A 13,714-nucleotide genomic window follows, 5' to 3' on the forward strand; every position below is an offset into this window, starting at 1 on the left:
ACTGTTCAGAAGGATGAGCTACAGTTTTGCTTGAGATGTCTTAAAACAGCCGCCGTTCAAGTTACGCTCTGGTGCCACTCAGGCTAAACTCAACATTCATGCCCATCCATCTAGCTAATGTTAACGTTTCTGTGATGCAAGCTAGCAGGAGCGCTAGCATGGCTATAGAGTTTTAATCTCCACTTCTAAAAATAAAAGTGTGCCTGCATTCAGTTAAAAGGCTGAGTGGTTATACAGCAAACATACTGTAGGCTACTGTAGGAATTTCTAAAGCATGGCCTACCTGCCACCAAACATGTCCGCAACCTGAGCCTGGCCATGCATGTTGCAAATCTGGTAGTAGTTGTCTGGCTAGTAGGCTATATTCCGCAAGTTTGCTATTTTCTTGATGTTGGCAGCTTTGGCTTTATTTCACGGATGAAGGATTGAAAACTTTCCACAGCTACATGTCCACGACACCAATCACATCTGCGTGATCGTATGCACATGGTGCAATTTAACATTTCTACCTCCAGGTGTCTCCACCTGTGTTGCATCAATGCTGATCCTCCAGTCTCTCCACACACACCCTGATCTACCAAACTATGTCAGTTATACAGTTATACATGTGACACCCTCAGACTGCAAATTTGTGGTTCAAATAAGGTTTTCTTACTGCACGATTTACAGCAACTAAATCACTTAATTTCTTCTAACAAATGTACCTCACATGGAAATGTCTTTAGTGTTTTATTTATTTGTAGAAAATTGTACAAATGCATAGACATATAGAGTAAAAAACGAAAGGTACATGTACGTATTGAAACACTGTTTCTTCTTCCACGACGGATGTAAACAAGGTAGTTTAAATATTACAACAATACAGATACTCACTCATAACTTCTGTCTCCATCACAGAGCACTACCCTTAATCACCCAGAAACATCAAAAAGAGATGAATTATACTTTATAAAATGGGATACACAGAAAGACAAACAGAGATTACAGTATATTTCACAGTGTTAGAAAGACAGAAAGAGTCTGTGGAGAAAGATTTGAAAAGGAAACACTCCTTCAACCAACACGGTGCCCTTTAGCAAGGCACTGAACCCAGAAGTCTGTGGTTGTAGTACGAAGCAAATGTTTAAATGTTTGTTGTTGTTTAACTGCGATGCTCTGGAGAGCACTGCTGACAAAGAGGATGTAAACGTTTCATTGAATAAATACAGGGTATATGAAGGACTGAGGTAAGGTTAGGGAGCAGTGAATTCATCCGAACATGAAGGTTTTTTTCTGAGCCTGAACACCTTCCCTGAGTTTGAAACGAATCATCTGTGAATTAAAGTCACTGCTGGTGGTCGATCACAGTCGAAGCTGCTCAGCCGAATTTCAAGACAGTTGCAAAGAATTTGAAGCTAAATTTGATTTGTGAGGCAAAAATAACTGGATCTCACGAAAATGGGAAGATGTTCTCTGTTTTTCTTATACACTATATGGCCAATAGTATGTGGACACCCCTGTTAATACACTTTAGTGTACATGTAGGTTTAATTAATGGTAACCTCAATGCCACAGGAAAAGACACATATTTTAGACAATGTTGTGCTTCTAACTTATGGCAACAGTTTTGGGAAGGTCCTTTCCTATTTCAACATGGCAGTGCCCTCATGTGCAAATTGAGGTTCATAAAGAAATGGTTCTCACAGTTTGATGGGGAAGAATGTCACTGAGCTTGACCTTAACCAACACCTTCAGGATAAACTGGAATACCAACGACGAGACAGGCCCAATCGCCCAACATCTGTAGCCTTCCTCACTAACGCTGTTGTGACTGAATATATGAGCTGATTCCTGCAGACAAGTTCTAAAACCTTGTGGAAAGCCTTCACAGAAGATTGGAGGCTGTTATAGCAGCACATTAATGGCCATGGGGCATTCATTCGGAACAAGATGGTCAACAATTACACATGGGTGCAGTGTTTGTGTCCACATACATCTGGCCATATAGTGTAGACATTTTGTCTAAGTATAAGTGGCATCATCACATGATGGATGTACGTAGTTTAGCAGTTGTTGAGAGGAAGTAAAGTATGCTGAGACATCATTTCCAGGCTACTAATGCTAACCTCTCATGCAGAGCTTTGAACCTGTACACTGTCAGTATGTTTGTTTTTGACTTGCGTTGAGCCAAAGCTTCTACCGATAACAGTAGACGCCAAATTTCAGGTATGGAGGCGGGAACCCAAAACTACGCACCCCTGGTTCTGGTGGGCCGCAGTTTGCACGGGCCTTTGTGATAGGATAACGGACACTCCCATCAGCCAACCAGCCAGCGTCACAGCGGTCCAATCCCATCAGCCTCCAGGCGGCGTACAGTTGGCCCACTTTGGCAATCTGACTTCCATTACTGGCACAAGCCTGGACCGCTTCTGTGAAGTTGAGCTTGGTCGGGTGCTTTAGGAAATACACAGTCCCTAAAGCAGGAGAGGATCATGAGTGAAGAGTCATCTAGAGATATATACACGCTGGAAGCATTCACACACACTGATACTGACCCTTGACAGCGGCAGAGAAGCAGAAGGCATCATAGCTGTGGAGGAGGCGATGCCGTTGTCCGTAGCTGCGCAAACCGGGAGCTAAGTCCACGCCCCCACAGCCGTCACGTGGAACTGTGATTGGATACTGCACTGTTCCATCAGCCAGCCAGCCGGCGTTACACCAGTCTAGCCCCTCCTCCCATGCTGTGAAGAGCTGCTCAAATGTAGCCAGAGTGGCGTCCTGATCCTGGCATGCTTGTTGGGCCCCAAAGAAGTTAAAATGGTAGCGTCCCTTCTGAGAGTGGTAGGGGAACACCACGCCTATAAAGGGCAGATAAGTGCATTATAACAGTTTGTTCTATGTTTTTGTGGTTATATGTAGCACTACATTAGCAGGCCACCTGGTGGTTTGAGAGACTGCCCCGTTTTCAAAGGGTCTCATCCAAGGTGAGATGGTGCATCTTGCATCTGAATACAATAAAACAGCAACTTTAAAAGAAACTCTACACTTGGTGAACTGATAGTAGTAAACTGTCGCTGTGCTGGTCTGTGTGATAGAACATTTTCAAGCCTTTTGACGTTCCTCCATGATGTAAAAATTAATATGTTGTAATACAAGAAGTGGTAATTTACCATATTTGCTGTTTGATAATTTTACAGATGTCTCTTTGATAATGCCGGTTTAAAGGGAAATGCATTCTGAGCCATAGAAGATTTTTTAGTTGCAGTACTGTAACTGACCATTGGGTGTGCTGTATCAAGTGTTGGTAATGCCAGAGACGGTTCAGAAAGGAGATGAATGCTAGGATAAGTTCTTGTATCTGAGTGACGTGGGTTTCGCCACTGCCCCGTATGTTTAGGAGACTTGTGGCAGGTCCTGAGTCTATTCACTCTAGTGGGAGAAGTGAATGTGAGCACAGATTATGACCAATTATTTTGCACCACAGTCACCCAAGTAAATATTAGACCCATTTTTTACAAGTCACATATCTTTCCAACACTCTGACACTGTGAATGCCAAATTACAGACAGACAAAGGAGGAAAAACTTGTTTGAGACCTGTTTCTGTCTCAGTAACACACTCTTGTGAGGTCTTGTAACACAGCTTCCAAAGAGGCTCTATAACAATTTAAACATATTAAGACAGAAGATAAAAACAAGCAGCAAAATCAGGTGAACACTTTTACTGTGCCAAGTGTTGTACTGTTTTGACGTCCGTCCACACGATGTTCACTACACTTCCAAATGTGGCCACAGGGAAGTGTGTACATTTCATACCATTTGAGAAGCTTCTAATGCATATTTGCTCTGGGGCCTCCTAGTGGATTAATCCAGCCATCCGCTTATCTACCTCAAGTGCTTTATACTGTATGTACTCCAGGAGGAAGCTGTTTTATCAGGTCCCATCCTGAGCCAGCCAACACTTACTGTTTTGCATGTCAACATGAAAGTACAAAATGAAAGTCAAAAAACATTTTGCAGTGTCAACATAAGCCTTTTCAGTTGATATCTCTGGCTGCTGCTGCGCTCTGAATTATGTTATGAATTATGTTATGAGGACTTTTGTCCCCATTAGGAAGGTGAATCCCCACAATGTGACTGTGTAAACAGATCTATGTCCCCACAAGATGATTGATAAGGAACCACACACACACACATTCCTCACCCCGTAGCTCCAGCTCCACTGTCACACTCTCGTCCTCCAGGCCATCAATCACCTCACAGCGGTATCTGCCCGTGTCGTTGAGCTGCAGCTCATTGATGACCAGAGACATGTCCCCTGGTGCAGAGCGTCGCAGGCGCACGCGGCCCCGGAAGCTGCCGTAGCTGCGGTGACGGTTGCCCATGGCGACCATAACCTCAGTTTCCCTGATGGAGGCTATAGGGGAAACAGGTGCACTGATGGTGTTGGCAGGCAACCAGGACCATTTGACCCGGGTCCTGCGTGGACTGGTCAGTTCAGGCTCATAGTGGTAGTGACAGGGAAGGGTGACACTGCTCCCCCTGGTGGCCGACACCGCAGGCTGCGGGGATTCCACGTGGAGACGAACCCCATTGAAATAGACTGAAGAAGAAGCACAGGCATCGTGTGTGTAACTTTGTTTTCTAAATGTGGCATGATGTTGCCTGTGATGATCCTCTTGTGTTGCCGTACACAAAGCAACGCTTCTGTCTTGATGAACTGAAATATTTGAAAAAATTCACATCTTCGATTCACTCCTTTGCACTAAATTGTGGGACAATACTGCACTATTAACAGCCCACTCAAAAACTGTGATTCAAAAGTGAATTACTTTTGCTTGCAAAAAATTGTATGAAATTGTTACACAGCTGTCTCTACTGTACTACTCAACAATATTTCATTCACCTAAGCTGGTGTGACCACCAAACACAGTGTGTAAGCCCCTGCAGGACTAACTCTGCCTTCTCCCAAACTATTTGCATTGATGAGGCAGTGCACTTTCCAAACGTCCAATATTTTCCCTCTCTGACAGTGCTGCAGCTGGGTGCATGCGACCACAATACCGTCACTAAGGAAATTAAAGGAACTAAGCAGTAGCCATTGTCATAGCACAGTAATTAAGTACAAATTTGAGGTATTTCAGCATTTTTAAGAACCAAACAATCAATTGATATATGGAGGAAATAATCAGAAGATTAATCTATAATGACAACAATCACTGGTTGCATTCCTACACAAAATACTTTTGTTGTATAGTTAAGTTTGCTCCACTTCAGCTATAAATACGACAGTAAAATGCTGCTTTTACATTAATACATGAGTAATAATCTAATTGTATAATTATATTATTCGGTATATAGTCATCTTTTAGGCATCTCTCTGCATTAATCTGCACATACATTTACTTCATTAACATTTTCAATGCAGGACAGAGTATTTTCAGAGTGTGGTATTAGTACTTTTACTTAAGTAATGGTTCTGAACACTTCCTCCACCACTCACAACTGGTAAACTACAAAGTATGCAAAGCACTTGAATCTGCTCGGGGGAACTGACACTTTATGTTTAGGGCAAAATAAACATATGAAGATTTTTTTGAAAAACCATTCAGTAAATACACACACGCACACAGGATGAAGCCGACTGCAACACAAACCACATCAATCACTGACAGAGCTTGTTTCCATAACCCGGTTGACTGCCGGGCCTCCATAAATTATAGCTGTCTTCTCCTCACATGCAGGTGTTGTGATGTACACAAATGAAGCATGTGTTTGATCTGTCTCACACATGCACACACATACACACACACACACACACACACACACACACACACACACACACACACACACACTTGCAAAACTCACCCTTTCAGACGCGTGCACACACCCACACACACACATAAGAACACACAAGTGGACCTACTCTCTCCGTTTCCGTTTCCGTTGCTGATGTCCTGGTAGTGAAAGCCATTGTTGTACGCGGGGATCCTGCCCTGGCCGCCGGGCAGCAGCAGGTACACGCAGGTGGCCAGTAGGGGGCGCAGTAGACTGTGCATGATGCTGTACTCTGCCGAGCCAAGAGTTGCAATAAATACTGCGCTCTTTATCTATTCAGCTGCCATAAATACCAGGGGCAGGAACGGAGAGTGCATTGTTTGCATAAAAGCCACAATTAGATTAATGCTCAAAATTTTAATTCGTTACAGCGACTGAAAATAGAACAAAAATGTCCCCAAATAACTACAATAACTCACAATAACTCAAATATGTCTCAAGGGAGACGCGACTTTGTTATAACCCAAATTCACAATATCAAAAATGAATGCTTTTGAAAAGCATGGGAAAAAAACGCATTTCTAACGCGCTAATTTATTAATTTAATCTGTTTAATCAGAGTCCACATTCCTTCGTGGTAAATAAAAGTAATCATTTCACAGGAAAAATCTATAAAACCTTTAAAAATCAAGTGCATGGACATATGAAACGTTTCAGGCAACAGCAGATCGATTCTGCGCTTCTGTAGAAACACAAGAAACTTTCTCACATCTCATTAGACAATATACATTTTCCTCACTTCTTTTCCTCGCAGTTGTCCACTTCTCTGAACTTTAAACCATTTCATTACTCCATTTGTCATTAAAGACATGATTAGAATTTATTCAGTGTCTTCCTAACGCGGTTGTGCTGCCGTAAGAAGTTAAAATATTAACCATCGCTCTGAGATCCAGCGCACAGCCTGCTTCAACACACAATAAGCGACCGATCTCCGGTTCAAAACCGCCTCATCAGCGTCTGTTTACGGGAGAAAAAAGAGTCTGAAGTCGTAAAAAGTCACTCACAGATAAGCAGCTGTCCGCCCAGCGTGTCTTCAGCTCATCCCCTCCTCATCCTCTGCTGTCTCTCCGCTCACCGGACCGTCCTGACACTCACGCGCGGTGACGTCACGAGACGAGGCATCCTCTGTGGGGGCTCCGGCGGTGACGTTATTATACACGAGCCCGCCGTGCACGCGCCCACACAACAGATAAACCTGCACTAACTACAGCATCAGTAATAATACTAAAGGCCTGAGGAAGGTGGAGGAAGTATTCAGACACTAACAGTACAAGTAGAAGTCCTGCACTGGTATTTAAGTAAAAGTATGTAAGTGTAACCAGGAAAATGTACTAAAAGTATTACAAGTAGAAAAATGGAAAGTAGCTAAGTGCATTTGCTCAAGCAGGCTACTGTGCTTAAAATCTTATTTGAGTATTTCGATTTTATTTGACAGCTGTGGTTACTGGTTATTTTTCAGGTTCACTTTTTACAAGAACAAACATATAATAAAGCATGAAATAAAAGGCACTGTTAAAAAGTAGTTTCTAATATTTTTGGCTCGTACTCTCTTACAAAACAGTTTCCATTTGGGGTCGCCGACACATTTCAGATGTTTATGAGAGAGTGATTTCCTCTAAGCTTCTCAGATGGTTTCATTTAATGAGGGCCCAATGAGGTCACATTATCCAATATTTCACAACTCAAGCAAAGATTTGGGGGAAAAAATCAACATTTGTGCAGCAGAACTTTAGCATTTCTTTCCTCTTCCATTAATCATCTCATGACCCCTTAGATTTATCTTGTGGTCCTTTGGAGGGGCCCCAACCCCCATGTTGGGAAACACAGGACAAATACATGAATTAGTTGAAACTCGCTCCACCTCCAGCCAGCCAGTAAAATGCTGTCTGCACATTTAAAATCTAATAACATCCTATTGAATAATCCATCAGTCACAGGCGATATTTTTACTGCAGAATGAATACTTTTACTCCTGATACTTTAAGTGCATTTCACTGATAATACAGTGCTTCTACTTGAGTAGGTTTTTGATTGCAAGACCAACTTCTGTTGTATTACTACTTATATATATATATATATATATATATACATACATATTTATATTACTATATAGATTTAAGACATTTCATCTTGCTAATGTGTTGATTTTGCAATAAACACTACAAAAACTGTGCAAAGTATTAAAGTAATATTACTAAACGCCACCTTTTCCTTTACAACAATACAACAAGTAATAAACCTGTGCAGATACCAAGACCACATCACGGCATCTTGCACACAGATGCAACCTGTATTCTGCATTGTTGCTTAAAATTAATGGGGGCCAGGTCAGGCCAGTTGACCCCTTTCTTGACCCCGTCTCATCACACTAAAAATGTGGCCAAACCTAGCTGATATTCTTTTTCTCTGCCGTATTTCAACCATTTCAGCCACCTGTATGGCATATCGGTGATCCAAAGTGCAAATATAAAGCTTAAACATGTGGCTTGTAGTTTCACATGAGCATTCTTTCACATAAGCAATAACCTCCTGGTCATTTTTACCAGATTAAGTCCATTTAAAAGCAGAGGGAAAAACCTCATTAACAGTTAACAATGCAGGTGTGTTTTACTGCATTTTCTCTGGATGATGCAACCCAGACCATGACCTGATTCTGACCCTGCAGGTTTAAAATATAGATGAGGGATATCATCAGAAAAACACTTGTGTTCAGGTAAATCCTTAACATGTTAAATCTTTCGCATGTGATGGAGAAACTCTGTGTTTAAGAAGCATTTCATGGATTTCAACAAATAACTGAGATTTATGGCAGGTTATTTGTGAGACAATAGCGTGGGTCAAGTGTAATAGCTGTTCAGTCTTGTCTCTTTTTAAATAGCAGCACTGTTCAAAGGCTGCCAACTTCTGTATTCGTGGTATGTTGAGGCTGACAGAGCATATTCCATGCCCCTGTTTTGCCATGGCCTCAAGTAGCACAGCAAATATGGCCACATGAGCTCATATTTCAGTCATTAGCTGAAATAATAGCAGCCGCGGTGGAAAACAAGAGCAATTCCAGGTCTCCGCTGGGGCCTGAGAGAATGTGCTGCTGCGCCGCCGCCCGAGTATCTGAGTGAAGTCTGGGTATCACTGTGCAGATGGAAGCTGCCCTCCTGACACTGGCACACTGAATCCTAAGGCTGCACCAGATATTATTGTTTTGCACGACACCGGCGTCCCCCACAAGAGCCACAGCCCCCCAAACCAAAAGCCTCTCTGAGTCCCGCACGCAATACTTTCCTCTTTGGGCAGACCTCTGCAGCCACTGATGTTTTTCTAGTGACTTGACTGAGACCCAGCCGACATAGCACGAGGGGGGTGTGATGGTGGGTTTGGGGATGTTGAGGAAAAAGCTGCCTCAAGGCCCTGGAAGACATCCAGGAAGTTCTTAGTTTCATTTTACATCAGTGTTGTGGTCAGTCATCAAGGATGGTTAGCATTCACACTGATTATACAATTTGTTTATTTACCGCATTCAAATATTTTTGCCGTCATACTCTTTACTTTTTAAGCATGAAGTTGCATAACACAAAATGCTAACTGCAGTATAACATTACAGCCATGCTAGTGGCTCTGTGAGGCTGTACTTAGGCACAGCGGTGCATTGTGCTATATGCTAAGAATAGCGTTGCAACATCCTCCCACTGACAATGCTAACATGCTGATGTTTAGCACGCATAATGTCCACAGAGCTCGAAATATTAGTTTAGCAAGTTAGCATGCTATCACTTGCTAATTAGCTTTAAACATATAGTCACTCTTGCAGGTAATTGGTCATAAATTGGTGAATAGGTGTTGATAAATGAACATTTCAGATGAAAAGTTAAGAGAATTCAAAGTGGATTCATCCCGAGGGGAGCATGAACGTCACAGCAATTCATCCAATAGCTCACACAAAACCACAAATTTCAACCGCATGGTGGCGCTAGATGAAAGGTCAGGGGCTCAACAAAGTCATTACGATTCATCTTCTGGGAACCATGAATGTCTGTACAAAATTTCATGACAATCCTTTCAGTAGTTGTTGAAATATTTCAGTCTGGAGTCTTCAGTGGTGGACCAACCGACGGCCTTTATGCCACTAGCATTGCAACAAACTCTAAAGTACTGAAGGAGCACAACCCTTAACCAAAGCCGAACAATTCTCTCACTTTCTGTTGTAGCCAAAGGTATGTGAACTTCTTTTTGAGTTTGTGTGACCTCGCAAACAGTCAAGTTACAATAACGTTACAGTCACGGCTGAAAGTCGATAATCATCTAATGGCAGAAATCCCAGATCCAGGATCAACACCAACATCTCATCAGTTGCGGTTTGCCCAAAGCTGAACTCCTCATGCCAGTTAACCCTCAGTATCCATCCTGTTGTGCTCCACCTCTTCCGTTCTTTCCTTTCCATCCACAAACCCACCAAAGAAGCTACAACCCCTCCTGCGAGAGAAGTTGTGGAAATTCAAATGTTGCATTCATAATATTGGACAGACTCACAAAATGAAAGCATTTCTTTCACATCTGTCACAAAAAGAGGTCAGATGTACTCGCTTGAATCATCTCTGGTTAGGGTTTGGGTAAAGGTTTTGAATATTTGCATCTTCACTCATCGTCACTGATGCCAAACACCATGAATTACAGCTTTGTTTTGGTAAACCTTTCAAGCTCACTCCTTCTCCTCTCTCCATCACTCATCACTTCCTTGAACTGTCTTCATTGCCATTTAAAACATGTGCTTTGAAAGTAAATATTTATGGTGGGCTCAAAAAAGGCCTCGATTCCTTGAATGGGATTTCCTTTTCAGCCAAACAGCTAGTGTCAGTCTAGGGATGGCAATGTTGATCGGTCGGTCCGCCAGGTTGGTCCAGACTAAATATTTCCAAAATATTCCAACAGCTATGCATTGTCACGAGGATGATTTTCGGCTCCAAGACAATGAATCCTACTGACTTAGGTGATCGCCTGACTTTTCCTCCAGTGCAAGAGGTTGATATTTGTGGTTTTTAGTGAAATCAATCAAATCAAACTGATTGCCATGAAATTTGGTACAAACATTCATAGTGCAAGGAGGATTAATCCCTCTGATGATCCTGAGACAACTAGCGCCACCAGCAGGTCAAAGTTTTCAGTCATCCAGTGAAATATCTCAACGTCCACTAGATGAACAGGCATAAAATTTTGTACCGATACTAGTCTTTGCCAGATGACTTGTATTCTGCTGATTTTGTTGATGCCCTGACTTTTCCATTAGGGCCACTGTAAGATTGATAGTAAAATTTCTCAACAACTATTGACTGGATTTATAGATTTTGGTTCAATAGATAACTTTCCCATTGAGAGGAACTGCAATAACTTTGGTAATCTCCTGTGCAACACTGACATGTTCCCCTGTAGTTTGGTTTATGACCAAATCCCGGCAACACTAACGACATTCCAGTCAGCCTCAGAGGCACTCTCTGATTTGTTCTAATTAGCAAATGCTAGCAATGCTTACATGCTAAAATGAAAAAGTGAACATGGCAGAGATCATGCCTGCTAAACATCAGCAAGTCAGCATTGTCACTGATTACATGTGTAACCTGGTTACTTCAGTGCATGCAAACACACATATTGTGAGCCTGCTAGCATGCTGATTAGCATTTAGCTCAATTCAAAGTTACAATTAGTGGAGTGGAATAATGTCTTCGAGTGTTTTGAAAAAGTATTGCTCAAATAAATAAATCTTTTTAATATGGATACTATATTGCTTTGTCGTCAAATTAAACTTAATAGAGATTTAAATGGCGGTAAGATTAGTCATCAAGAGCTCTTAAAACCCTGAGACCTCCCCTCAATGTGTGTTACCGGCTGCAGCCCTCGCTCTCAGCCCGTGTGACAGCCGTTTCCCCTCCCTGTGTGTCTCTAAGCCATTATCTCCCAGTGTGTTTGAAGAGAGCAGACCGGTGCTCTTCCCAAAGCCCCAGATGAAAGGTTTTGGCCTGGGGCCCCAAATACCAGCAGCCCCTGTGAACTGCTGGGTGACTGTGGCGTTGGAGGGGTGTAATTTCTGCAAGGCAGCAGCATTCAGGCCCAGAGAGGTGAGCCGAGTCGGGACCAGAGAGGCGACATGAAAGAGGACGAGATGACTGTGTGTTCATGTCTGTGAGGTTTGACTGCAGAGCCAAGCAGTTGATCGTTTCAGTATGTGCCGTCACACGCTGTCATTAGCAGTGACTCCTCATAGAAAGGATAGTCAGTCACAAAAGGTGTGTGTGCATGTGTGAGAGAGAGTGTGTTTTACTGTGACTGAAATGATTAGAGAGGAAGACTTCAATAAAAGACCAACAGGAGAGTGAAATGCAGGGCTCAGGGTGACAGTTTGCAGCTTGATTAAAAGATAGAGGGTAAAATGAGCTGTAATGACAAGCAAACACTACAATTTCCCACCTTTTCCTCACCCACTGATGTAAGTTTAGCATCGACTAAACATGCAAAAAGGAGTAAAGTTATGATCATCACTATATAAAACCCCTCATCACCTGTAGAATCAACAGTTTCGAGCATTTTTTGAGCAGAAATAACATAGGATTTCCCCTGCTTTAGAAGACGTCCCCTGAGATGTTGTCTGTGTTGGTACCTGATATCTGAAATAGCGGTTGTTTTCCAGGAGCGGATCCTTCCTGCGGTGCCTCCAGTTTCCTGCCTCCTCTGGCCCGACGCCTTTGGTCCATCCCTGGCCAGCTGTCATACCAGGAAACCAAATGCAGAGAAGCCTGATGGAGGTGCAGTCAGCCGGATTAAATTCCTCATATTTTCCAAGACAACTCTGGGAGATATTATGCAATGTCTTGGTTCTGATAACAGACTCGGAAAATAAAGAGACTTCTGGGAAAGCTGTGTAAAAGAACCGGGGGGTCCATTTTCACATTTTTTTATCGGTATGATTTCCTTTCAGCAATCAATCAAGATAATTTTCACTGCCCACAGTCTAGATTCCACACATATTTAAACATCTGATACAGGAGCAGAATGTTTTTTCATTGTATTTGAGATGTAATAAAAATTATTTTTATTTTAAAAAAGTTGATATGTAAAATAATGGCTGATTAATCCCCTAAGACATTTTGTTTCCCTCAGCAAAAAAATAATACAGCAAGTGCCTTCAATAATGAGCATCCAGTGATTTTATCTTGATGCTTATTGTAAAAATACTATTGACAATTTTCAAATGACAACTCAACAACTCACTTTACTGAAATATGCCAGCAAATGTAGCTGAAAGCTTCTGAGCAAGTAAAATCGACCTTGTATTAGTTTTTTTATTATTTTTGGCCAAGAATAAATGTTTAAGTCCTTATTTTAGGAAGTCTTTTCAACAAGGATTAATTTTTCAACTAGCCAAATAATAATTGGCACATGGCGGGAACCATTAAAAATGTAATTAGTGGAATATAAAGAAGCAGCATATAGAAACAAAGCAATCATCCCTCCACTGAATACTGAGTCCTTCTTAAGCTGCGCAGAGAAAGAACAATAATGGGAAGAAAAGACGGAGATTTGGAGGGGACACAGAGGAGAAAGCTGTCATTATTAGGTCCTCAACACTTTAACTGCCAGCAACTCCAGAGGGAAAAACAGCTGGTCTGCTGGGGAGGGCGAGTGGTAACTCGATGAGATCATCTGACAACTGTTGTCTTATGGTAATTAGCCGGCATTCACTAATAGAGTGTAAAAAGTGACTTAATCTGCTGGTACAACAGCTTTTTTCCTCAAATATTACTGCTGTGCTGAAACACTGCAAACAATGATTCAAGAACTTTACAAAGCGGTTCCTCCATAATTTAACCGTCACAGTGTCACAGCATGGATGTGTTTCTTATGGCTGTGTGGTT

At 42.1% G+C, this 13,714-nt stretch overlaps 1 protein-coding gene across 1 annotated transcript; it reads right to left on the minus strand.

Moving 5' to 3' along the window:
* Nucleotides 1–714: 714 nt before the first annotated feature.
* hapln3 (hyaluronan and proteoglycan link protein 3) lies at nt 715–6,905 on the minus strand. The gene is made up of 5 exons (XM_041939008.1): nt 6,821–6,905; nt 5,905–6,048; nt 4,183–4,581; nt 2,535–2,837; nt 715–2,453 (listed from the first exon to the last, which is right to left on the minus strand). Exons 2-5 carry the CDS (start codon nt 6,035–6,037, stop codon nt 2,176–2,178), a joined length of 1,113 nt encoding a protein of 370 aa, XP_041794942.1. The 5' UTR covers nt 6,038–6,048; nt 6,821–6,905; the 3' UTR covers nt 715–2,175.
* Between the last annotated feature and the right edge of the window lie 6,809 nt (nt 6,906–13,714).

The sequence above is a fragment of the Chelmon rostratus genome, chromosome 6 (genome assembly GCF_017976325.1).
Source record: "Chelmon rostratus isolate fCheRos1 chromosome 6, fCheRos1.pri, whole genome shotgun sequence".
In the NCBI taxonomy this organism is placed as follows: domain Eukaryota; kingdom Metazoa; phylum Chordata; class Actinopteri; order Chaetodontiformes; family Chaetodontidae; genus Chelmon; species Chelmon rostratus.